Source organism: Phoenix dactylifera, chromosome 1, assembly GCF_051530095.1.
Source record: "Phoenix dactylifera cultivar Ajwa chromosome 1, Ajwa_hap1_PhDact_Kaust_v1.1, whole genome shotgun sequence".
Lineage (NCBI taxonomy): Eukaryota > Viridiplantae > Streptophyta > Magnoliopsida > Arecales > Arecaceae > Phoenix > Phoenix dactylifera.
In genome coordinates, this window is record NC_143190.1 from 21200597 (window position 1) to 21228421 (window position 27825).

At 38.8% G+C, this 27825-nt stretch overlaps 1 protein-coding gene across 2 annotated transcripts; it reads right to left on the reverse strand.

Moving 5' to 3' along the window:
- Positions 1 to 111: 111 nt before the first annotated feature.
- LOC103698174 (indole-3-acetaldehyde oxidase-like) lies at positions 112 to 27825 on the reverse strand. Of its 2 annotated transcripts, none has more exons than XM_039126045.3 (10): positions 27344 to 27825; positions 24354 to 26135; positions 9266 to 9525; positions 8861 to 9070; positions 7754 to 7972; positions 5884 to 6849; positions 2849 to 2944; positions 2590 to 2688; positions 1688 to 1877; positions 112 to 493 (listed from the first exon to the last, which is right to left on the reverse strand). In XM_039126045.3, the coding sequence occupies exons 1-10, from the start codon at positions 27534 to 27536 to the stop codon at positions 276 to 278; spliced, it is 4233 nt and encodes a 1410-aa protein (XP_038981973.1). In that variant the 5' UTR covers positions 27537 to 27825; the 3' UTR covers positions 112 to 275. The 2 variants fall into 2 exon arrangements, with proteins under 2 accessions (XP_038981973.1, XP_088577231.1); XM_088721105.2 differs by having other exon boundaries at positions 8813 to 9070; positions 27344 to 27819.

The window sequence follows — 27825 nt, forward strand, 5'->3', positions numbered from 1 at the left end:
AAGACCTTTGTACTCGCAATTCTTTCATCATTCGAGGACTACATGGAATTTTGCATTGCATGCCTTGTTTTTTCAGATTGATCAAGTTTATCTGCATTGGAAACCCACATGTACTTCTAATTTCTACATATTGATAATTGAACTATACACAGCAATACAGAAGTAGGGTGTGTGTTGGTCATAGTACAACACATGAGGATGAAAGCATCCACTAGACGATGATAAAATTGAGTGCCCTGAGCCCCCGACAAGCAGGCATCAAGGATCCCACTGATTCATGAATCAGACAAAAAAGTTTCCAAGTATCTATCTACATTGTCCAGCCCGCATAGCTCCTTAACTATCGGCATGGTTGCAGGAACCTCCAATTGGAATATTGATGGGGAACCTTCAGATTCAGTGCAAGAAAATAACTCCAATCTTGCTGCTCTGATGGCTTCTCTTGTCGCACAATGAACTGAGGCTGCCAGAAGTAGAGGTGGCTCCCCAGAAGCTAAAGGAGAGGATCATAGTCAGCTATCAAAAAATACATGTAGACATCCAAATTCAAGAACAAACCACCCAATGAAAGGAGAAGAAATTTTTGCAGCACAAGACTTGTAACTGCCTATATCAAAAGATATTATTCATTTCTTTTAACAAGGAGTGCATGATTTTATATTATTGCATATCTCAAAAAAATGACAAATACATGATATTTGAGATTTGTCGGTTTTTTTTCCATTTAAAGTTTTTACCCTTTATTGTAGCACATGTTGAAACAACTTATATTTTTTTGAGAAATAGAGTGATAATGTCACCTTCATTTTCTAGTGCATGAGGTCGAGGGACAACCATCAGACTCTGAAGTCCCATTAGAAATGAGATAACTAAAATTGGAACATTTATCAGGAAAAGCAACTAATAGTGGAGGTCAAGGAATGCAAAACCATTCCGAACTATCCGGTTTGGGGCGTACTGAGCCATGCCGGTGGCAGACTGAGATGGTTCCGGCATTCAAAACGGTAAACCACAAGTGGAGGGAGAGGGAGAAGAAGAAAAAAGAGGAAAAGAGTGAGAGGGAGAGGGAGAGGGAGAGGGAGAGGGAGGGAGGGTCGCCGGAGGCCTCCTAAGGGCACCAAAGGGGCCCCAAAGGGCCGGATCAGGGCTTCACCCTTCGGAACCCTATATGTTTCGAACAAAACAGGGGTCTGGAGGGCGGAGCTTTTGCTCCCGCCCTTAAGGGCCCCTCTGACGGCCCTCCCTCGCTCTCCCTCTCCCTTCCCCTCTTTCTCTTTTCCTCTCTCCCATCCCCTCACCCTCTCTACTGTGTCAGTATGAGCCCGACACGGAACGGCACAAGGGTGTACCAAATAGTGTTGTCGGCCGACCGATGCGGGCTCCGGTACCGGCAAGGCAGACCTTGCTGGAGGTGAAATTTAGCAAGCCTATTTACTTTTCCCAACCATAACTGTGACCTTAGCCTACCGAAATGTCTCAACTAGACAATATAACCAGTCTCATCAAAACCTTTCAATTATCAGTCCATGGGACAAATGTGAAAGGCAGCTTGGTAAATGTTGCAGACAACAACTAATTACTTTAAACAATGCCAGCCTCTTACAACGAAAATTAAATGATATTGTAAAATACAGATTCTCAAATAGGAGACAGATAAAGATGTAAATATGGGAAAGAAAGGTGATACCCTTCGAGGAGAGAACACGCTTTTGATGATGTCCACTGTTTAGTATCTCTACATTAAACTGTTTTGGGATGGTGTCAACAGTTGGGACCTTGTATGTCCATGTACCATCTGAAACAACCAATCCATCTGCATTTGTCAAGTATTCTTCGTACATATAGAAACCAACTCCTTGAACAAAGGCACCTTCAATCTGAAGACGAGAGATGTGAATTACCTTTTTAGTAAAAGGAGATCATGGCTACCAAATGTTAGGTTTAGATTCCTAAGCAAAATGATAGATAGCAAGATAAATCTACCTATTCTCTTATCAGTACAATATCAGATGTAGAGGAAAAGGATGACACATTCTCATTAAGTATCAGTAGCTTAACAAGCAGACCAATCACACATGCTCATAAAGACCACCTCTACTAGTGAACATATTCATCAATTAACACATTTTTGAACTGCACTTTCATGGATATGGACTGATGAGCAGGTCAACATGACTGCCAGAATATCTGAATATCTGATCCCTGAATATCTGACCATCAGTATTACTCATATCCTCTTATCAGCTCATTAACATGGATGGCGTCATTCCATCCATATTCGTAAAATTTTATTTAGTTAAACTTAAGATGTAAATTTACTTCTCGTGAGCTTAAGGTATCAGTTTACCCAAATTTCTGATGATATATTTAAACGCAGTGTAAGTTTTTTGAAAGATTCGTGAGAATATATCAAGCATAAGTAGCCTAAAACAAGAATCAAAGCTGACTATCATTTGCATCTCTAATTGGTATTTTCAATGCTTCTACTGTTCCCTGGTATCCACGTTGTAGTTGGCAGTTTGAAAAATAAAAATCTTTTAAAAAAATCTGACAAATATATTCGCTGCCAGGATTAAAGGTCTAACAAACCTGTCCCAAATCAACCGCAGGATTTAAGCTCTGGCCACAATCATAGGTAAGATCACTCTGCAAGATTGTTGTAGCTCCTGTAAGGAGATCTATCTCCACCTGGAACGCCCGCCATCCATGTGAGATTAGTATTTAATATTCATGATTTTGGTATTGAAGTAGCTGGATGCATAATTCTCAAAGTGTTGATATAAACAGCAGTAATCTGTGGTTACAAAAATGCATGGGTCTTGTTGCCAAAAAATATGCATGGGTTTACCTCGCTTACAGCAGCTCCAAAATTTAGGTAGCTTCTAGACGTATAGTCTGGGACAAAATACGTACTTGCTGACAAATTGACAGCTTCCAGATTTGCCTGCAGATGAGAATGGCATGGAGCTATATTGAATCAGGAAAAAAAAAGCTTCACCCGACCATTTTTCTCTCATATAAAGGAATATTCTGTGAGTGAGGTGTCAGAGTTCATGGACTGTAGATAATAGGTAAAAATAAGGACCTCAAGTAGTACAATCTCAGAGATTGCTTGATTCTATAATCCAGTTTTAACAGTCCCGTGAAAGTTAAAATACACAATGTTACGTGAGAGCAATTAATAAATCAGTCTCATTTAGCACTTCTCTTATTATAGTGTCTTGTACCGTGATATTTACTGCAGGTTCTACAACATTTTGTATGCATAATAGTTCTCATTCAACAGAAAACAACATATATATGTTTCTTCCAATCCAGGATTAGCCTGTGTAATTAGACGATTCTTAGTGAGTTGTGAATCATCTTGAACCACGGTCAAGGCATTACCAGATCAGCTGGGATCAAGAATCTATTCAAGCAGTGTACACTTTCAAGGAGCATAGTTTTTCTGGGATTGAAAAATTGGATGTGTTGGAAAGGGAGATGAAAAATGATTTTGGGGGATGAGAAGCTGATCCAAGTATAGATGGTTATTAGCAGATATTAGGGAAAACAACAACAAAAAAAAAACAAAAGAGTTCTATGAACAGCTCGAGAAAATGAACGTGAATTATCATTAAACCACAGATCTTATGCAAGCAAGCTTCAAAGGGATTACATGAACAGGGGGTTCATTTTAATTTAGATGGGCTACCTCTAACGGTGAGTGATAAATTTTGATGTAATTGTAGACACTGACTTCCTTATTTTATTTTATTATTTTTACGGTCAAAATACACAAAATGTGTAACCAACCATACAAGCATGTGTTTAGTCTAACATCAGTAGTGTGTTAGAAAACTTTTGGATACTTAAACAAAGCCAAGGAACCCAATTACAACTTCTGGCTAGTCTTTTAGGTGAGGTCCTAGGTTGTTAGTAAAGATATCAAAGCTGACCTAGCCTATGGCCCATATGTGACTAGGGAATATTGCATAATTCTGATTACAATCAGTCGTCATATTTCTATTTCTGATTGGATCCTTTCCCATTTGTGAAGTTTTACTATTTTTCTTTTTAAATATATTTGAACTTCAATAGTAATATATTTAAGATAAACTGGGTCTATTTAGCATAACTCTAAGGTGAGAAGCTATGTAAATTAGAATATAATTATCTGAATCTTGCCTATTAATATTTCTTTATTGATCAGACAATTCTAGCTAATAAAACCGTGCCACAATTGATCAATGTTGCTTAAGTTGCATTAAGACTTGCTATTGTCAGATTTCATGAGGGTAAATATTTGCATAGGCTAAGCATATCTATGTATGTTGGTCCATTATTCACGAAAACCTTTTGCTTGAATATTTGTTTGGGATTATCTTGTCTTATTCATATATCTACTTAAAATTGACACTATTTTCTTGTTGCCTTCTAGGTTATTGGAGATCTTTGATTTCACAAAGGTGTGCAAGTTTTATCGCATAGAGCTTAGTCTCATAACCAATCACTTTTGCCTTCAGTTTTCTAGTTTTGAAACTTATAACTTGGTACTTAGATGTCACATGAGTAGCAGTGAAGTCAACAAAACTGCCATAAAAATGAACATAAGCAAAATCTCCTAAGTGCATGTATATAATTATTTTATTATTTTTTAATCTTCTTAAATTGCTACTCCTGGCAATTAACATGGTGATCCATTCTCCTATGTTTGAAAACATTGCTATTCAAGAGGAGCAGGATGAGCAAGAAATATTATCTAAAGTTTCATACCCATTAGAAATAAAGGGTCAAGTGTGTACTTAATTAGGATGCTTTTTCTAATTTTTTTTCCCATATAATATTATTTATTCAAATATAATATTACATATGTAAATATAATATAATATAATTATATTCCCTTTTTTGTATGTTTTTACTTTTTATATAATATTATTTGAGGAAAAATTTAATGTTGAATGTGGGGTTTCAATTTTATATTTTTTTGATTTTTTATATAATAATATTTTGAGACAAAATTCAATGTTGAATGTTGAATTCAATGTGGGTGCTTTTTTATTTTTTATATAATATTATTTTGAAAAAAATTAATATTGATTGTGGGGTTCAATTTTATATATATTTTTTAAATAATATTATTTGATGGAAAAATTAATGTTAATTGTTTTGAATGAGGTGCTCCGGCCAAAATGGAAGAGGCGTAGAGCCAAGGTTCGCTGTACCGGCCGGTACCGAGCATACCGTACCGCATACCGTACCGTACCGACACTTGGTACGTCTATACTAGTGCGGCACCGGTACGGGGTTCGATACCGATACGGCGAACCTTGCGTAGAGCTGTAGTCATTCCCGCACGACAGAGGCCTAAGGTTGGGAGGACCTGGCAGGTTGGTAAAGCATGTCCGAACTTGGGGAGTCCTCAAGCCCTCAATCACAAACTCACCCTCAGATGAAGACATTTCCCATCTAGGACGGCCCTGTCGTTGGGTGGTCCATTTGGGATGAAGGCAAGATAGCTCACAGATGTGGGTTTCACTGTCCCGCACCCTTCTTGGGTCCTGTTACCTCACAAGAACGGGACAGGACTGCCGGGATGCCTCTCATCCCATCAGGACTTCAACCCTTGGGTGTAATGGATTTGAATTAGTTTGCTATGCAAAGGGCATGACCTAGATAGAAAAAAAAAAAAAAGTTAAGAAGCTAGATCACCCTACAACGGATTCCTGTAGATGTCCTTCAACAAATGGCTAAAGGCTTGTCTATACTAGCTCTCAAAGATGGACATAAAGGCTTATGGGGACAAAATTACTAACATATAACAATTCTGCGAAACTTGAAGTCCTTAAGATCAATAAATCAGTTATGGCATCAATTAAAATTGTGAAAAAGATATATCATCACCTGAAAAATTAAAGGTTCCCATGAAACAAAACCCATTTGTTCTTCCAATCTCTTCTTTAGAGGTTTTAGTCTTTCAACCAGGACATTGCAGGAAAGACAAACAGCTTCACAGCTTGACTCAGATGTGGTGCTCCCGGCAGTCCATCCACCTTGTATCAAACTCAAAGTATCTGCCTGAATAACACGCACCCTCTCCAGAAGGTACTGACCTCCATCAGCACACAGTTGTCCAAGAGCAAATGCTGCCATCTGCTTCACCTTTGTCCAGAGCCCTTGGCCTAACTCAATCCCTCCAACTTCAACAATGATTGAACCATCATTGAGAACAGATACTTTCCCTGGAGTTGGCCTTAGCATCACTTTATGTATGATAGGTACACAGGAAATTCCCCGTTTTCTCCATTTGTTGCGACTATTAAACTCTTGAATCATTTCAACATGGTGGTGATAGCTCGCAGATAGAGCCAATTTATCAAAAATAGACGGTAAAGTATATTCGGAAGCTTCTCCCTCACAACCTTCAAAGAACAACTTGAGGCTCTCAAAGGTGTGAAGATTCTTTCGTCTAATAGAATTGGCATCAACAGAAAGGGCTGATGCAACATGTTCAATAACAGCTTCAGCAATAAAAGATCCTTGTACCTCTCCAGGGCCCCGCATGGCTGATTTTGTCGAAACATTTGTCCTGCAGACCTTCACATCAAATGAAAGAGCACCCCAATTGTATTTCTTCAATGCTTCTATTATGTTATGTGGCATTATTGGGCTCACATCTTCAGATATGCCTGCATTAATTAAGAGATCTATATGCAAAGCTGTAACCTTTCCATCACATTTGAAACCAACAGAGTAATTTATTTTCATCGGATGTCTCCCTCCTGCCATTATCATATCAGTTTTGCGATCAAGGTACATTCGAACAGGACGCCGCAACTTATACGCCGCAAGTGCACATGCAGTTGCCACCTTAACATCACAAGATGGCAATTACTTAGTTGGCTTTTTCTGACTTCATCCATTTTATGCATAATTCCCATAAATATAAAATGAGTGCTAAAATAAGTTTCAACTTCAAGAAACATAATTGGAAGTAATATTAAATACTCATGAACCATTTCTGAGACTCAAACACATGATCAATCTATGATTTAGTGCAAAGTAATAAGAAGTCCTAATTAATAAAATTAGCATCTGAAGAATGTTTAAAGGTTATTTAGTAGCTTGCACATAATCCATCAAAATATATGTATACAATTAATATTTTAAGTAACACATTGAAATGAATGAGGTGAGCAGCAACTTGTACAAAATCAACAGAACAATGTTGGTGTAAAATAAAGATATAATTATTTTCTGGGGCATTATTCTAAAAGTACCAATGAGTTGCTGTCTCACAAGGAATTTGGGGCTACTAATTAGTGATGGATTTTGAGAAATGGGTGTATCTCAGTTTCAGGCAAGACTATAATTATGAATTTCTTCACCAAATGAGGACATCTTGCCAAATACTTATACATCAGATGAAAGCACAAGTTCACGTTATATGAAAGTGTTAGACATGCAGGACTCTACAAAATCAGATGGTTCAATGTCTATATGCTCTAAGTTTGATAACCAGTTATTTATTTACCAGTTTATGAAGTAGACATACACAATGTTTTCCACATATACTTATATGACTATGAGAGAAACAACAAAGACTAAGCAATGAATTTGAGGCAAGAGATAACATCTGGACAACTATGTATCATAACTGCATGCATCAAACAGTAAAAGTTTCTACATATTATGTGTTCTTGCCAAAAAAATCAGATCATATTTGTTGCAAAAAAGGCAAAAGATATTGATGATAGTAAGTTTGAGTTCTCACAGGTAATGCTCTTGCAGCCTTCCCACCAAAACCTCCTCCGACTCTTCTTGTAATAATACGGACATTGTGAAAGGGAATTCCTAGGCACTTTCCAATTACTTGCTGTGCAGCCTCAGGGCACTGATTTGAACTGTAGACCATTATGCAATTATCTTCATCTGGTACAGCTAGAGTTGTTTGAGTCTCCATGTAAAAGTAATACTGAGAACCAAGTTTAATCTGAGGACAATAACTGCATTAGTTAATTGTCAAATGGAACTGAAACAAAAAGTTGTTTTAACCATTAAAGAACAAAGCAGTAATAACTTCATAATGGTATGGACTGAAGAACCATATCATGCCGGTACAGTATGTACTATTCCAGTAAGGTACATGCACAGTAGAAGAGGTACATAATCCTGTATTGTTCATGTCTGTTTGTGCAACCCCCTGAACCAACCCATGCCAGTGCATGCTATTCCATCAAGGACTCTTTCTGTTTGCTATGAATCGGCCCCATGATTGAGCATGTGGCTGGCTCACGCAAAAAATGCAGTATTTTAATTCTTGATGCAAGCTACTGGTAGCACCAGAAAACATAGAATCATTAGCAAGACTGTATTATCTAATTATTCTTAATATATATGAGATAGAGCGTGTCTTAGAATCAATTTACAGAGTCTATATAGTGGAAGGGCATTTATCATTAAATAAACTAAAAAGCCTAGCTTCTGATTTGCACATCATCCTCCAATTGTTTTCCTTTGGCTATTTGTGCACCAGCATCTCTCACATAGTACCTCTGAATAAATGGTATGAAACATCTAAAGTATGCACTTTCAGCAAATTCATTTACTGGTCAACACTAAAGAGTAAAGTCAAATTCATTGTTCAAGTAACCAAATATTGTCATATGCACATGTCTGTCATTGGATCAATGTTTTATGGAAGCTACTAATGAGTTCTATTATCAACATCATTTTCATGGTAATCAGCTGAGTGTAAAATGAGCAGCATAGACTTAAAGACCAATGATCAAGGCACATACTTATGATCTTTGTTCATCACTGGTATACATACAAGATATGGAAGAAAATGGTGAGACACCCTTGGTACATGAATATGTACCTCAGCTGAGAGAATCTTGTGATCAGCTTCAGCCATTCCTTGGGAGAAATCACCAACTTGTTTAGGATAAATAAAAGGAGGGACCTCAAAAAAACTGGATTTTCTGACAGCCTCTTCAATTGATAGAATGGGTGCTTCTAAATTTTCTGTGCTGTAACTAACATCTGCTTGCTTGGCACACATGTTGGCGAGTCCCTGTGTCTCTGCAATCTAACCAGCCATTCAAATAGCTTTACTTAAACAATTCTAGACATGATTCCAGGCACACACTCAAAAACTCAAATAGATTTACTTAGCAGTTCTCTTTTAATAAGTATTACAGCAATTCAACCAAGCCAGGTAGAATATTTCAATATCACATAAAAGAAAAAGGAAACAGGATAGTAAATTAGAAGAACAATTTACCACAAGACCAAGTGGCTGACCAGAATATTCACTAAGAGAACTAGCAAATAATGGTTCAGTTCCAAACATAGTCATAGACCCAATGTTCTGTCCTCCTTTTGGAATGTCTTTGAAAGAAATAAATGTAATGAGTTTATTTGATGCCAGAGAAGACCTGAAGCTGATGCCCTTTATATGAGCCAAAGGTTTTGTGCTATAGATGAATGCACCATAAAGACAATCTTTTGGAGAAGGAATGTCATCCACATACACTGCTTCACCTGCATGATTACGTCGTGTGATTACTATCACGAGAGAGGCATAATTTATGCTCAATGCAGATAAGCACATAAGATATAATAAATTAGCTCAGGAAAACAATAAGCATGATAAAAGTCAACTGAAGAATATGCAAATGAATTGTACAGATATCAGGAAAATGGAAATATTTGAAAAAACAATCGAAAGAGAGCGTCAGAAAATAAAATCTAGAATATAAGGAAAGAAGACAGTTGAGGATAGTCTCTTGTAGACACTTATCAAAGTCCTAAAGGGACAGGAATCCTATAGGATCTAGACGACAGTTGAGGATAGTCTCTTGTAGACACTTATCAAGGTCCCACAGGGACGGGAATCCTATAGGATATCATGCACAGACACACACACATACATATACATATACATACAAGTCAAAGGAGAAAAGCAACAAAGAAAAAAGAAGTTCCCTGGATGGGACCTCAGCGACAAGCAAAACAAACAGTCATATAACTTTATTTCCCAGAACCCACTATTAAGAAAATAGGATGCAATTGGTTATAACTCCCCAAACTCTCTTATGTTTCTTTAAGATTGAAGTTCTTACCTTTTCTAGGATTCTCACCATAATGCATGTGTATTCCATCTAAATTGTTTTCTATGTAAGCAACTTCATAAGCACCCTCATTAGGTAGGAACATAGTATGCTGAACCGGCCCGTCAGCTTGTACCGGACCGGTCCGGTCCCTGACCGATCCAGTATGGCAGTGAAAAACATTTTTGGCCCCTTTGGGGCGGAACTGACAGGTATGGATGCATGCTGATGCGAACCGATGAGCCTCAATTTACGCATGCTATACAGAATAGAAACCACGGTAGGCTATATGATAGAGCTCGCGAGGATACCATTGCATATAGGAGATAGGCTCCTCGAGATCGTTCAGGAGGATAGGATGTAGCTGCAGATGACCTCGCATGTGGAGTAGGATTTATAAACGTATCAGGTTCCAAGTCATATATTGGATCCTATTATCCGCACCCTCAGGCAGCGCATGACTCGTATGGATACGGATATGGGCATTGAAGGTATCTTTCGGTGACTACTATTCTATGCAGTCCGGAGCATCTCACAAGTCAGATTTTGTTGCCGCTATATTCGGATGGGCCTCTCCACAGCCACAAGACACCTCTCAAAGCCAGAGCTTGAGCAAGATCCGAGAGTTCTTATAACCCAGCATGCATTCCTTCTGAAATGAGCAGACAAGACTACAACGCCACTTAGGTAGAGCGATGGGTTGATATGCCTCCTCCTGACTATACTTATGATCTAGATATCTACGAAAGCCATCGCCACTCATCCCAATTTTAGATAGCCGAGAGTGCTTTAAAAGTATATAATTGAATGTTTTGATTTGAAGATATTTTATATTGTTTATTTTATAATTTGTATTATTTAGAATTAGAAGCAATAAGATGTATCATCGAGCTTAAACCCTAAATATAGAAACATCAAAAAACAACAAAAAAAATCAAATTAAACTTAAATTCATAGAAAAAGATCCAAAAAAGAGAACTTCCAAAAAAAATCGCACGGTAGCCGAACCCGCCCGAACCTGTGGTGCCGGTTCGATACGCCCCGAACTAGTAGCGAACTAGTCCGGTAGGCCACCAGTATGCCTATCAGTACCGGTTCGACGGACCATGAGTAGGAACTTATATAAAGGACACAAAGGGGCCCATTTTATGTTAAGATAGTGATGCTGATGCAAGATGTCATATGTTATTTGCATTTTGAAAAAATTCAGAGATTTTCAAAGTGTTTTGAGCTGAACAGAGTCCAGTGTGCCGGGTCGTGGCCACAGACATGAGTGTGGATGTATGTGCATGTTTGAGGTTCACTAGACTTAAGACCCTATCTTTTACTTCTTGATAGTATTGATTTGGTTTTTTATCCTTTTAAGGGCTCTCAATCGTCTTAGTGATTATTCATAATTGTTTTATGATTTTGACTAGTTCTTATTGGAGCTTAATTAGCCAAATAAAGCTAGTTAATTCATTTGATTAGTCGTTTATAACCATTTATAGCTGTTGGGAAGTTGTTGATGGGTCTTTGATGGTTGAGTTGCCCTTATAAGATCATGATAATGGGCCTTAATGTCTTTGGCCCAATGAGACCATTTCTAATCTCTTGGATTTCTCTATATAAGAGAAGTTGGGCAATGGTTTTCACCCATTGAGGCCAATTCTAATCTCCTGGATATCTATATATGAGAGGTTAGGCCTCTTGAGACCTTAAATTCTGAAATACAATGAGGTAGAGAGCCATAGAGCGACACCCAACACAATGTTCCCATCATTTACTTTTTTGTCCCTTTTTCCTGGTCAACCTAAAGGTGCATCAGTGTTAGTTTCTTGAGGATCTATTAGTGCACCAGCACCACTGGTGCAAATCAAGTTCGTCATGTCTTGCAGAGAAGCTGAGCCTGAAGCATGTTGTTATGAGGGTGGCAAGAATTTCTCCAAAGATAGTGCCTAGCATACCTTGGATCAAGGTTGGAAGAATTGGTGCTAACAAGCATGCAGGTTGGTGACTAGTATGGTATGGCACCAGTCCATGCCATACTGAACTACAGAAACCGAAACCACGGGGAGGGAGAGGGAGAGGGTCAAAGAGGAAGAAGGAGAGGGAGGGAGAGAGGAGGGTAGAGAGAGAACGAGGAACTACTCGCCTTGTAGAATCCCACTTCTCACTCACTCCAACGCCTCTGCCACCATCACCAGATCTGCCATTTGTGCGATTTCTATTCACCACCTTCACCATCCTACTCGTCCTCCACCTCACCATCTCTCCCCTCTCCAAATCCACATACCACTCCCTCTTCCTCCTCTAACAACGCCATCACGAGAAAGTCATGGTCTAGGGACTCCAAATCGGAAGGATTGAGGGATTAGGCCTCGAATCGGGAGGAACGGAGTTCGAAGTGTTGAGAAAGGGAGGGAGAGGGAGAGAAGGGAGAGGAAGAAGGAGAGGGGGAGAGAGCGAGGCCATTCACCACTGAGGATGATAGTGTTATTTTGATGATTAACAAGCAATTATCAAGAGTATGTTATAAGTTAAATCGATACTTCATTTATAAGTCTGTAACTCTCAGTATATTTGTATAAATTGATAAAGATATATTTCATTGTTTATATGAATGAATCTAACCTTGAGATACAGCAAAGTGTGGATTGAGTCGACCCAAAGGATGATTGGGTCGACTCCGGCACGTCAGGAAATCACTTGGCACACTTCTGCAAAAATGGCACAGATGAACAGTAAGTTGGGTCGACCCAAGGAAAGCATGAGTCGACCCAAACATCAAGTTTCTCAACAACTCAGAAAATGGTTCTCTGGAAATACTGAGAGGGTCGACCCAAGATGAAGTTGAGTCGACCCAAGCTTGAGTCGACCCAAACCCTGAGTGGGTCGACCCAAAGGCAAGACAGAACAGATGACAGAAAAGGATCTCTGGAAACTCTGAGAGGGTCGACCCAAGAAGAAGTTGAGTCGACCCAACTGAACCTTGAGTCGACCCAAAGAAAGGTTGGGTCGACCCAAGTGAAGGAAGGCTGAATTGCAAGTTTCTGTGTTTCTGAGAGGGTCGACCCAAGGAAAGTTTGAGTCGACCCAAGTGAAAGTTGGGTCGACCCAAGGACAGGTTGAGCCGACCCAAACACGGGCAGAAGCATAACGGCTAGTTCTGCAGAAGTACTTTTTGTCCTTCCAACAGTGAGTAACGGCTAGTTTTTGAATTCTAACCATTGGGGCTTGTCCAATGGATGAAGAAAACTATTTAAAGTGGCACTATTCATCAGATAGAACATCTTTTCCAAAGCATATCAAAGAGTACACAAGAAAGAGAAAGTGCCCTAATCTTCTTCATCCAAGTGCTTCATTCAAGAGTCAAAAAAGAGTGGTTGAGCAGATTCAAAGAGTCATCAAGAGCTCCATCCACCTTTGAAGAGTGAAGCATCCTTGACAAAGAAGAGAGGAGTCACATCAAGCGATAAATATTCTCTAAACTCTTCTTTGTAGATTATATTGTTATATTTGCTCATCTAGGAGTTTAAATTTTCTTCCTTTGTTTATTAAACTAAGTGTAAAGGTTGGTTGGTTAGCCCGCAAAACCAACGGAATAGGTTGATTGGTGAACCCGGAAAACCAATTGTAAAGGTTCGTTGGTGAGCCCGTAAAACCAACATAGGTTCGTTGGTGAGCCCGTAAAACCAACATAGGTTTTTGGTGAACCCGGAAAACCAAAGTGTAAAGGTTTTTGGATTGTGAGCCCGGAAAACAATCCAACTGTAATCCGCGGGATTATAGTGAATTCCCAAGGGGTCGCTTGGGGAGTGGACGTAGGTGCTAAGGAGAGCACCGAACCACTATACTTCTTGGTGTTTGTATTGTGATTTGTTTAAGTTTACTAACTCTTCATTTAACACAAGTAAGAAAGTTAAAATTAAAAGAAACCAATTCACCCCCCCTCTTGGCTTGTCACCTTGGGCAACAAGTGGTATCAGAGTAAGGTGCTCCAATAGTACTCATTGATCTCACAATCAAGAGTTAAAAATCATGACAACCCAAGTGGGATGTTCTATGAGTGAGGGGCAATCCACAAATAGACCACCTCTATTTAATGGCACAAACTACACATACTAGAAAGCTAGGATGAGGATATTCATTCAAGCTTTAGACTATGAATTATGGTACATCATTACTAGAGGACCTCACACACCCACACTTAATATAGAGGGCACTATCATACCCAAACCAGAAATGGATTGGAATGAAAGTGATAGAAGATTGGCACAGTTAAATGCAAAAGCTATAAATGTACTTTATTGCTCATTAGATGTAAGTGAATTTAATAGAATATCTACTTGCATCTCTGTTAAAGAAATTTGGGACAAACTTGAGGTCACTCATGAAGGGACCAATCAAGTTAAGGAGTCAAAAATAAACATATTAGTACACAAGTATGAATTGTTTAAAATGGAATCTACTGAGTCCATAACTGATATGTTTACTCGTTTTACTGAAATTATAAATGGGCTTAAGAGTTTAGGAAAGTCTTACACTAACTCTGAATTGGTGCGAAAAATTCTCAGGTCTCTACCATGAATTTGGGAGGCCAAGGTAACCGCAATTCAGGAAGCTAAGGACCTCAACACACTGCAATTAGAGGAACTTCTAGGATCACTCATGACCCATGAGTTGACAATGAGGCAAAATTCGGAAGATGAGGTCAAGAGAAGAAAGCCCATTGCCCTAAAGACTACCACCCCTAAACAACAAACTGAATCGGAAGATTCAGATGATGATGATGAATTTGATGAAGGGATGGCTATGCTTGGAAGAAAATTCAGAAAATTTATGAGAGGTAAGAATAGATTTTATAAAAAGAAACCCTTCCTCAAAGGTAGCTCAAGCAAAGAAAAGGGTAAGGACAAAGAAAAGGAAAAAGAAACTCCTATTTGCTATGAGTGTAACAAACCCGGGTATTATAAGATAGATTGTCCAGATTTGAAATGGATGGCAAGAAAACTGAAAAAGAAGAACTTCATGGCTGAATGGAGTGAAAGTGAGGAGTCAAGTTCGAAAGAGGAAGATCATCAAGAGACGGCCCAAATGTGTCATATGGCCAATGATGATGAGGTAGATTCTGAACTTGAATGTGATTTTACTGTTGATGAATTACATGATGCATTCTTAGAACTCATGGAAGAACATAAGAAACTTATCAATAAAAATAAAGTTCTAAAAGAAGAAAATCAATCTCTTATCAAAGATAAGTTAAAACTATCTCATAACTATGAAACATTAAGTAGGAAACTTACAAATGAAACCAAGAATCTAATTGCTGAAAATGTCAAGTTAAAAGAAGATGCTGAAAAATATAAATCATTAGTAGATAAGTTTACACTTAGTTCTACCAAATTAAATATGATTCTTGATAGTCAAAAAGCTGTATATGATAAGGCTGGATTAGGATATAAAACAAATAGAAACCAAAAATACTTAAAGAACATTTTTGTAAAAGCTAAAAATGAAAATATTACTTGTCATTGCTGTAATAAATTAGGACATAAAGCATATGAATGTAACTATAGAAAGTCCAGTCAAAACAAATTGAGTAATAATCATAAGATTAAATTCAAAAAAGTTTGGATTCCAAAAGGAACATCAAGTACTAACCCTAAAGGACCCAACATAGTTTGGGTACCTAAAGCTCTTTCTTGATCTTGATTGCAGGGGTGTCTTGCAGCTGATAAAGTGAAAAAACGATGGTATCTAGATAGCGGCTGTTCAAGACATATGACCGGTGACGTAGATCAATTTATCACCTTGGAATCAAAGAAGGGTGGAGTAGTAACATATGGAGACAATGGTAAAGGGCATATCATTGGAAAGAGAATTATCGACTTTGAAAAGTTGAATATTGATGACGTGCCAATTCAAGATAAGGGAGATGATTGCGTGCCACCACAATCTCAAAACTTGCCAAAGGAATGGAGGTATGCATATGGACACCCTAAAGACTTAATCATTGGCGATCCATCTCAAGGGGTAAGAACTCGATCATCTCTTAGAAACTTAAATGATTATCTTGCTTTTGTTTCACAATTAGAACCTAAGACTTATGAAGAAGCTGAAAAAGATACTAATTGGATAAATGCCATGCAAGAAGAATTAAATCAATTCAAAAGAAGTAATGTATGGACATTAACTGAAAGACCAAAGCATAACTCAGTAATTGGAACAAAATGGATCTTTAGAAATAAATTAGATGAAAATGGGTTAGTTATAAGAAATAAAGCTAGACTTGTAGCTAAGGGATACAATCAAGAAGAAGGAATAGATTTTGATGAAACATTTGCTCCTGTAGCTAGATTAGAGGCTATTAGATTACTTCTAGCATTTGCATGTTTCATGGATTTCAAATTGTATCAAATGGATGTAAAAAGTGCATTCTTAAATGGTTTTATTGAGGAGGAAGTATATGTAGAGCAACCTCCTGGTTTTGAGAATCATGAATTGCCAAATCATGTGTTTAGACTGCATAAGGCATTATATGGATTAAAGCAAAAACCTAGGGCTTGGTATGATCGATTAAGCAAATTTCTGCTTAATAATGACTTTAGTAGAGAAAGTCCTTACCCCGACTTATCCTAGTGCTAAATGTAGATAAAACACTATTTCTCAAAAGAAAGGACAAAAATCTATTAGTGGTACAAATATATGTAGATGACATAATCTTTGGTGCCACAAATGATACTCTTTGCAAAGAATTTGCTGATTTAATGCATGGAGAATTCGAAATGAGTTTGATGGGAGAACTAAGTTTCTTTCTAGGATTACAAATCAAACAAACTAAAGAAGGCATTTTCATTCATCAAACTAAGTATACAAAGGAAATACTAAAGAAGTTTGGGAATGAAAATCATAAGGGAGTAGGCACTCCAATGAATCCTACTAGTAAGCTAGACAAAGATGAAAAAGGGAAGAGTATTGATATTAAGCTCTATAGAGGACTAATTGGATCCTTGCTCTACCTTACTGCTAGTAGACCAGACATCGTATTTAGTGTAGGAATATGTGCTAGATACCAATCAGATCCTAAGAAGTCACATTTAAGTGCTGTTAAAAGAATCCTTAGATATTTAAGAGGAACTACGAATATAGGATTATGGTACTCAAGAGACTCCAGTCTAGATTTGCTTGCATACTTAGATGCTGATTTTGCTGGATGCAAATTAGATAGGAAGAGCACTAGTCGTACATGTCAATTCTTAGAAAACAACTTAGTATCATGGTTTAGCAAAAAGCAGAATTCAGTGGCACTGTCAACAGCTGAAGCTGAATATATAGCTGCTGGTAGTTGTTGTGCTCAAGTACTATGGCTTAAGCAACAACTAGAGGACTATGGAGTTAAGCTAGATAATATTTCTATTAAGTGTGATAATACTAGTGCCATCAATCTTACTAAAAATCCGGTTCAACATTCTAAAGCCAAACACATAGAAATAAGGTATCATTTTATTAGGGATCATGTGCAAAATGGAAACATATGTATTGAACATATATGCACTGAAAAACAATTAGCCGACATATTTACAAAACCGTTGAGTGAAGATAGATTCTGCACACTAAGGAGGGAATTAGGCATATGTGATCCTTTTTATTGAAGAGATATAAAAGGGAGCAAGCTGTCTCATGATACATTCCTCCCATTTCTAAAAACCCATGAAACATGAGTCAAACTTGTCATCTATAGATTTCCTACTCATGTATCATTGTCCCAGAAAGAATTTATAAGGATTGGAAGCAAGAAAAATTTTTAGAAGCAAAAAGGAAGAGAAAAGAAAAAATTCTGCACTTGGGTCGACCCAACCCAGAATAGGGTCGACCCAACATTGAGTCGACCCAAGAAAATTCTTGAGTCGACCCAACGTCGGGACCCCACTGTTAAAAGGGGGACCCGAGAGCTCTTTTAGGGCACTGTTTGCCCTTGTCCTCTTCTGAAAACCCTATTCCCCACTCTCCAAACTCCTCCAATCATCTCCAAACAGTAGATTACTTTAAGATCTTGGAGAAATGGGACCCAAAAGAGCCGTAGCCAAGAGATCCGGAAGAGTCTCACGGATCCAACGTGAGGAAAGACATGATACGGAGCCATCTACAGTGTCTCCACAACGTGAGGCACGTGCAGAGCCACCTCCTCCTCCTTCCCCCTCAGTAATACTTGCAAGATTTGCGGGGAGACCAGTTACAACGGGGAGAAGGATCCATTCCGAGTTCTTTGATCAAGAAGGGTTCCGTTTGAGGGAATGGATCCAAAGGCAAGGTTGGGAGTATCTTTGCTCCCTAGATGTGATGATCTACCCCGGATTAGTTCGGGAGTTCTATGCCTTCCTTAAAACTGGAATGGGAAGGCTTATTTCGGAAGTTCGAGGAGTTAGGGTTCGAGTTTCCGAGGAGAGTTTGAGTAAGCTACTTCATCTTCCATGTGAAGGAGCTACTCCGGAAAAGCCAGAAAACAAGATGAGAGCCCCGCAGTTGATAATGGAAAATGAAGACTTCGACTTTTCGGAGAAGGTAATAGCAAGCTCTCTATCTGCTGAAATGAGATTACTGCTCAGTATCATAAATAGGATCTTATTTCCGAAGAGCGGAAGATTCGATCTCATCATAGAGCGAGATCTAGTAGTGATGGAGCATATTATTCAGGGTATTCCCCTGAATCTCCCAGCCATGATCCTGAGATAGATGAGAAAGGTGATCTGCAACTCCAGAGTATCCCTGCCTTATGGTATGATACTCACTTTGATTTTTCGACAGCACGGCATATCTGTCGAGGGGGAGGTATCCAGGTATCTGCTTCATACTGATACATACACTGCACGAACACTTATACGCATGGGCTATGAGAAAGTGAACGGGCAGTGGGTTCATACTGGAGCAGGGATTCAGGGTGATGCACCAGAGGGTGATGCACCAGATATTGGAGACCCTATCCCTGAGGATGAGGAGCATATGGATCATCCTACTGCACCTTCAGAGGCTGGACCTTCGTCATCTGTTCCTGCGGGAGACACAGATGAGTATTGGAGTAGGATAACTGAGCTTATATCAGCTCAGACGAGGATTTTCTCTGATAGGCTGACGAGCAGACTCGATGTCATGTCTGCTGAGATCAGTGATCTGAGGGAGCAGATAGGAGCTCTACGGAGAGAGAGAGCGACCCATGGACCATCTGTGCCACAGGCTGCTGAGTCAGAGATTTCGGCACAGAGTCATCCAGCTCGTCGTGCTCCACGCCAGACACAGTCTCATCAGGCTCGACCTCCCCTCGCCACGTATACTAGGAGGATGAGGACTAGATCCCAGCCATTAGATACTCCCTAGGCTGATATTAGTATTTCTGTTTAGAGCCTAGGATAGGTATCTAGTTCTCATATGTATTTTGTGTTTATCATGTACTTTGAACTTTGATTGAGGAACATTGTATTTGCTTTTGTTTTTGGCATTATTGTACTAAAATGTTCCTATTTTGATCAATGAAGTTTGAATGTTTGTTATTTATTGTGTCTTTTCCCATGCACCTATTTGATGATAACAAAAAAGGGGAGAAGTAAAAAAAGAGAAATAAGAAGTTGAAATAAGGTGTGTAAAGAAAGAGAAATAAGAAGTTGTGTAAGAAAAGAGAAATAACTTGTAAAACAAATTGAAAATCATATAGGAAAGCATATACATTTAAGTGGGAGCAATTTGTAACAATGAAAATGATCAAATCAAAAATTTCTATCAAATTTCAGAATTTGGCACATAAAATTTAAGAATTTGGCACGCACCTTTCACACCTCGATACATAACCTGAAACTCATGTTTTATCTCAAATTTTTGGAGTTTCATCTTTAATGAAATATAAATGAAAGGGGTTGCAATTCAAAAAGGTCAAATTGGAAACATTTGAATGATATAGGGGGAGACTTCACTCTCATATTTGAAAAGCTGAAATTCAGCAACTTGAGCCCTTTTAAAACTGATTTTAAGATAAGTATCAGTAGGCTCATACTCTTTATTTTGTAATCATCAAAAAGGGGGAGATTGAGGATGATAGTGTTATTTTGATGATTAACAAGCAATTATCAAGAGTATGTTATAAGTTAAATCGATACTTCATTTATAAGTCTGTTACTCTCAGTATATTTGTATAAATTGATAAACATATATTTCATTGTTTATATGAATGAATATAACCTTGAGATGCAGCAAAGTGTGGATTGAGTCGACCCAAAGGATGATTGGGTCGACTCCGGCACGTCAGGAAATCACTTGGCACACTTCTGCAAAATGGCACAGATGAACAGTAAGTTGGGTCGACCCAAGGAAAGCATGAGTCGACCCAAACATCAAGTTTCTCATCAACTCAGAAAATGGTTCTCTGGAAATACTGAGAGGGTCGACCCAAGATGAAGTTGAGTCGACCCAAGCTTGAGTCGACCCAAACCCTGAGTGGGTCGATCCAAACCCTGAGTGGGTCGACCCAAAGGCAAGACAGAACAGATGACAGAAAAGGTTCTCTGGAAACCCTGAGAGGGTCGACCCAAGAAGAAGTTGAGTCGACCCAACTGAACCTTGAGTCGACTCAAAGAAAGGTTGGGTCGACCCAAGTGAAGGAAGGCTGAATTACAAGTTTCTGTGTTTCTGAGAGGGTCGACCCAAGGAAAGTTTGAGTCGACCCAAGTGAAAGTTAGGTCGACCCAAGGACAGGTTGAGCCGACCCAAACACGGGCAGAAGCATAACGGCTAGTTCTGCAGAAGTACTTTTTGTCCTTCCAACAGTGAGTAACGGCTAGTTTTTGAATTCTAACCATTGGAGCTTGTCCAATTGATGAAGAAAACTATTTAAAGTGGCACTATTCATCAGATAGAACATCTTTTCCAAAGCATATCAAAGAGTACACAAGAAAGAGAAAGTGCCCTAATCTTCTTCATCCAAGTGCTTCATTCAAGAGTCAAAAGAAAGTGGTTGAGCAGATTCAAAGAGTCATCAAGAGCTCCATCCACCTTTGAAGAGTGAAGCATCCTTGACAAAGAAGAGAGGAGTCACATCAAGCGATAAATATTCTCTAAACTCTTCTTTGTAGATTATATTGTTATATTTGCTCATCTAGGAGTTTAAATCTTCTTCCTTTGTTTATTAAACTAAGTGTAAAGGTTGGTTGGTTAGCCCGCAAAACCAACGGAATAGGTTGATTGGTGAACCCGGAAAACCAATTGTAAAGGTTCGTTGGTGAGCAAGTAAAACCAACATAGGTTCGTTGGTGAGCCCGTAAAACCAACATAGATTTTTGGTGAATCCGGAAAACCAAAGTGTAAAGGTTTTTGGATTGTGAGCCCGGAAAACAATCCAACTGTAATCCGCGGGATTATAGTGAATTCCCAAGGGGTCGCTTGGGGAGTGGACGTAGGTGCTAAGGAGAGCATCGAACCACTATACTTCTTGTTGTTTGTATTGTGATTTGTTTAAATTAACTAACTCTTCATTTAACACAAGTAAGATAGTTAAAATTAAAAGAAACCAATTCACCCCCCCCCCTCTTGGCTTGTCACCTTGGGCAACAACCACCATCATCAAAAACCTTTTGAGAGAGAGAGTGTGTGAAAGCGGCAAAACCCTAGAGAGGAGACAACTTACTAGAGTTTTGTACAGGGGAGAGAGGCATGATTGGTGTCGTTAAAAAGGGGAGAGGCACTAGTTGACAAAGAGGGGAGAGAGAGAGTGAGTGAGAGAGGTTGCTCTCAATGAGTCTCGAAGCTTCAATCAAACGGGCGGAGAGGCTTTTATATAGAAACCTACTCGAATGACCGAACCGTCTCAAGCCAGCATCGATTCAATTCGGTACAGGCCGAACTACGTGGTTCAGGTCGGTTCCGCATTTTCTACCTCAGATCATATGCTGTTTTTCTTTTATTTTCTATTATACATGGATGCTAATACACACTACAGTTTAGGCTGGGATGCACTATAGTACATTTTGATACACACTATGAAACATGCTGATGTCCACTTTAGACAAGCTAGCACAGACGACTATACACACCTCAGTTCATCCTGATACATATCACATCCTACTCTTGGTTTGTCTTTACCTTTAGAGATCTATGATAGTGTACTTATTTGTATACCATTCTTAATAGAAGATAACTTTCAAGAATACTTGTAAGCAAGCGCCGCAATCTTAGTACCAAGTGCCGTATCGGTACCATATCGATTCGGTTCGGTACAGTGCACCTCTGTGCCGAAATAGCTTTCCAACCATTTTTTTAATTTTCATCTCGGTACGGATCGGCACACACCTTGGTATGCCTCAGTACAAGTTGGTACACCTCAATACAGGGTAATACATCTCGGTACGGACAGTATGGAGCTTGTACTGACTTGAAGATGTTTTTCATACCGATTTTCTGCTGGTACGGTATGGTACACCCCATACCAGGTAATACGGCAGACCATGCTTGTAAGCAATATTTATCTCTCACTCCATGAAAACTCTTAGAGCATGTTTTGGTGACCCGGCATGATCTAGATTGAATGTTCTGTCGGATTCATGGACTGAGAAGTCCATTTGAGCATGGCCCATATCGACCCAACACCTCTCCAACCCAAATCTTGTGGGAAGAGAAAAAAGACCTCCATGGATGGGGGTCTTTTTTTCCTTTCTATAGACTAATAGGCCCACGGGTTGGAATTTAGGTTGGAACTTCGGCGGGTCTTTCGAAGATGCCGGGTTGGATGGACCAACAAGACAAATTCTTGTGGGATATTTCTATAAGAATAACCAAACAGGCCCTTAAACATAAAAAATTCTTTTTCATATTTCTTGAAAAAAGACATGCTTAAATTTTGCTAACAAAAATGAGTTGCATACCGTGCTTTTTTAAGCACGATAATATTCACATCCAAAATTAGATCTACATGACCCACAAGATTCCACACTACTCCATGGCCATAATGTTAGATCATTCATTGTGATGTTCATCTTTAGCATCTTATGAATCATGATTTCTATGTAGAAGGCATATATCCTCAAATTCCACGTCACTGGATTTTTTTTGTAGTGAGTCCCAATAATCTCTCTCCCTCCCACCGCACCCCTTTATGGCACCCAAGGATCCCCAAAGAATATATAAAAACATGCCCAACCAAGTAGCATATGAAAATCTAAACCTTCTACTATGCCTGACTTGAAACAAACTCACACCAAACTCCAGATACCTTTTAAAACCTCTCTCTAAACTATCTTAGATATTGGGATTTACAGCCTCAACCCAATTCAGTATCAGCTATTCTCTTCATCAAAACCTAACCTTGATAGTCCATCTCCACAAAGCACCCTCATTATTACCTAGCACCAAAGAGCCACTAGTATTGACCTATTATCCAGTCTCCTAGATGCAAAGCTTTGAAACTCTGAACAGATATGTAGTCTACATTTTCGTCTATAAATTTAGTAAAGCAAATGTCTGCACCTTATGGATCCAATAAACTCCAAATAACCAACAGCTAACCAAAATGCCTGGCATAAAACTCAAAATGACAGGAAGACTATAGATATATTTAATTGACTGAAAAAGAAAAATCATGGTGGCTGGACTAATTACCATTCATATGCATGTTTGAGTGAGTGATTCTCCACAAATGCAGATTGAATTGATACTTTACAAATGGCATGAAGGGCCCAATTCATTGAAATGCTTTTGTTAATACTCGAACACCAATATCATGGAAGTGATCCCAGCTTATGCAAAAGCTGTACTATTACATGCAGTATTGAAGACAATAAGAGAAAAAGGTCTGCACCTTATGGATCCAATAAACTCCAAATAACCAACAGCTAACCAAAATGCCTGGCATAAAACTCAAAATGACAGGAAGACTATAGATATATTTAATTGACTGAAAAAGAAAAATCATGGTGGCTGGACTAATTACCATTCATATGCATGTTTGAGTGAGTGATTCTCCACAAATGCAGATTGAATTGATACTTTACAAAGGGCATGAAGGGCCCAATTCATTGAAATGCTTTTGTTAATACTCGAACACCAATATCATGGAAGTGATCCCAGCTTATGCAAAAGCTGTACTATTACATGCAGTATTGAAGACAATAAGAGAAAAAGGAAAATGTTCTTTCTATGTAAAGAATACAAAAAACATAAGAAAAGTCTTCCAAGTGTCAAACAAAGGAAAGATGTTGATGATGATGATAAGTTCATTAAAGAATAAATAAAACAATATACCAGATGCTTGAATTTCAGCTCCAACTTTCTTAATTGGTTCACCCACTGGATTATAATCCTTGCTAAATTTCATCACTTGCTTGGACAATAAAAGTGTATCACAGTTGTCGAATCGACCATTATTTGCATAAGTTGATGCCTTATCAGGTGAAACATGAACAGCTTCATTAAGACTGTCTATTGGATATTCAGCCCTAGCAGCAGCATTAAATACATCTACATGTATATTCTTTTTAGGCTCTGCCAAGTCCTTGGCTAGTGGATGAAGAAAATCAAATAGAAAAGAAACAGCCAGACTTGATCTGTAGGAGGGATGTGGAGTGCCTTCTTTTGGTATAATAGCTTCTCTAAGCAATCTAATTGCTTCGAGTAGAATAGATGCAGTAACAGGTTTACCCACTAAAAAATTCTCAACTTTCCTTGCTCTGATAGCATATTCACTCCCATAAGCACCAAAAGCCAACCGTAGGTTATCTATAACAAGATTGCCTGATATTTTATCTAAGGAAATCTGAGCTAAAAAAGCAGAATTGAGATAAGCAACAGCATTTCCAAGAGGGCGAGGAGCTGCTCTAAATGTTTCAAATAGCAAATAGGATTCTTTTGTAGCTTTAGAATCAACAGATTCCTTAATCTCAGAAGATGCATTGCTAGTATAATTCCAACAAGGAATATATATGCTCAACAGTAGAGTTCTGTAGTCACATGGAGGCCTCTCAAAGAACTCCTCTAGTGTAAGAACTAGTCTTTCTGCAGCCATCTGTATACAAACAGTTGAACCGGCAGCAAGAAGTATTGTGGCAATGTCCGACGGCAATTGACTCCTCTGTGTCATGATCAGATTTCCACCCAAGCTTGCTGTATTTCGAACAAATTGTGAAGCCACCTTATTCATATGATCAGCAATTTTAGCAAAAACCAATCTTTGGGATGAAAATAATATACGTTCACAGTCTTCTTTCAACACTTCAATAGCCCTAGAAATTGTTATGGCTGCTCCAATTTCAATGCCTTTGTTTTTCCTTCTGATGACTGAGAGCTCTGGGATCCCTCTCAGATCAATATATTTGTCATACAAATCTAGTTCCTTGTAAACACCAGAACCAGTATTGCCAACAACCATCTTAACACGGCATCCACTGAATGTCTCAGAATTCAGTAGTTTATAAAGCCCATCAACACTATAAGGGCAATACCAACAACCCTCTGCCAAGCTTGTATAATCAGAATTGTTCAAGGCATCCAGCGAGGATTTAACTTCAGATTTTAAGTATTCTGGAAAAGTGCAGACCCCATTACGGCTGTGATATGGCAATCGGCCAACAAGTGCATGTTTCTCCCCTTTCTTCCAAAAAGAATTGAGCCCCAGATCTTCCAAATCAACATCAGCTGCAAAGCTCTTGCAAGCATCTAAGATGGGTCGATAACCAGTACATCGGCACAGATTGCCTGCAATAGCCTTCTCTGCTTCAGATGCTGTGAGCTTTGAGAACCCATCTGGAGGCTCAGGCCTATTGGATTTATCTGCCTTGACAAGGGCAGAGAAAAGAGACATGCACATGCCAGGTGTACAAAAGCCACATTGAGAGGCATGAAAGCCAGAGAACCTCTGGTGGATTGGATGAAAGCCATCATTGCTGTTGCCAAGCCCTTCTGTCGTCATAACTGAACAAAAATTTATGCTGCAAAGAAGTGTGAGGCAAGAGCTTACAGCAAATTCTTCCACTCGATTATGTACTGGGTCATAAGTTGACAGAAGAATGACACAAGCTCCACAGCCACCTATAGCATGTGGTAGAAGAATGAGTAAACTGATTCAGTCATCATCAGCAAAATTCTATGACATTTTTTTAAATATGAGCACATATGTACAATTGAATAAGAAAAATCCAACTACAGCACCTTTCTAGAAATCTTATAGCTTGCAAAACCATGAATTTTAAATTTTTTACTCCAAATGTCATATATCTGGTCTTCAGATAAAACAAAGAATCCATAAATTTGTGCCAAAAACAGAATTCTTTCAGAAACTTATATTACTTCTAAAGTAGGAGGCAACTTAAAATTTTTAAGTACCCATGACATCAAGAAAAGTAAATGATGAAAATCCGGATAACAATCTTAAAAAGAAAAGAAAAATCCAACAAACACCAAATCAACATTCAGAACAGGCATCAAAGTAGCACATCTCGCAAATTTATGCTCCGGACATAGTGATCAATACTGCTAACCTATTACCAAAACAACAACAAATCTTTATGCTTGTGCAGTGGTCAACACCTTTAAAAAATGACCAAACTTCAGTTAATGAAAAGAATCATATATTGAAGCTCAGAACAGTGATATGCAAAGAGAGAAACAGTATTATATAAAATGAGGAAAAGTTCCAAGCTTTCTGTTTGGATTGAGAGAGTAGGAGAGAAGAGAAGAGAAAGAGAAGAGAGAAAGTAATGACATGAATTTTTTGAGAAATTCAGGGGGAATACCAAAAGCGGGCTACAAAACCCGGACCTCTCTTAATAGGAGAAGGGTGCCAACCAGAAGAGCCAAGGCTAGTTGGCTTAGAGACAACTGAATAACACAAAATTGTGAGCAAACATTTATCAGATAACGAAAATCCACTAAGAAATGTGAATTACTTTGTACAACAGCAGGAGCTAACTAAAATTCAGAAATCTAATTTAAAAACAACTCTAAAAATTGCCAAACCAAAGTTAAAACACCATTTGACAAATTCGTACTCCAGATAAGTCACGAATGCATTAACTTCTGACCAAATTTCTATATATTTGTAAAATACAATATCTTCAACCACGTATCAGTAATTTACCTAAAATAGCAAAAATCCATAAAGAGAAACAAGTAAAAGATCACAGCTTTTCTTACCCAGGTAAAGAAAGATCAAATCTTTAAACAGAACTCAGCTCATCCAACATAAGGAGGAAAAACAAAATATATTCAAAGGAAAAAAAAAAAGCAAGAATCCTCACCTTCTCCACATGCGAGCTTCGCTCCTTTGAAACGGGTCTTGGTCCGCAGGAACTCGAGCAGCGTGGTGTTAGGGTCGACCCTCGAAAGCTCGAACCGCTCCCCGTTCACAGCGAACACTAGGCTACGCTCCACCACCTCCCTCTTCTTCGCCGCCATGACCGTGACTTCCTCCTCCTCCTGCTCTGGAGACATCTGACCTCCAATTTTTACAGACGACTAAGACGAGGTCGATCGCCGCCCAATCCGGAACATGGAACCTGGGCGGCCGCTCGAGAGCCAAGACTAAATAATAAACCAAACATTGAGTTATCAAGTAAGAAGTCACTATATTGCGGTTCTCACTGTCAACTACTGGGGAGTGACGAGTGACGACAGTGAGAAAATTCTTTTTTCCGGCAGGGGCAGGTGGCGATGGGGAAGGCGACAGAGATAGGCATGGCTTCCGATTACCGACCGGTGCATCCAGGCCCAGATTGGAACC

Coding starts and splice junctions, on each gene's coding strand:
- LOC103698174 (XM_088721105.2), bottom strand. CDS start 27,536: ATGTCTCCAGAGCAGGAGGAGGAGGAAGTCACGGTCATGGCGGCGAAG. Junction 6,850..7,753: donor AGGCTGCAAGAGCATTACCT/GTGAGAACTCAA, acceptor TGTGATGTTAAG/GTGGCAACTGCATGTGCACT. Junction 2,689..2,848: donor TTGGAGCTGCTGTAAGCGAG/GTAAACCCATGC, acceptor CGGGCGTTCCAG/GTGGAGATAGATCTCCTTAC.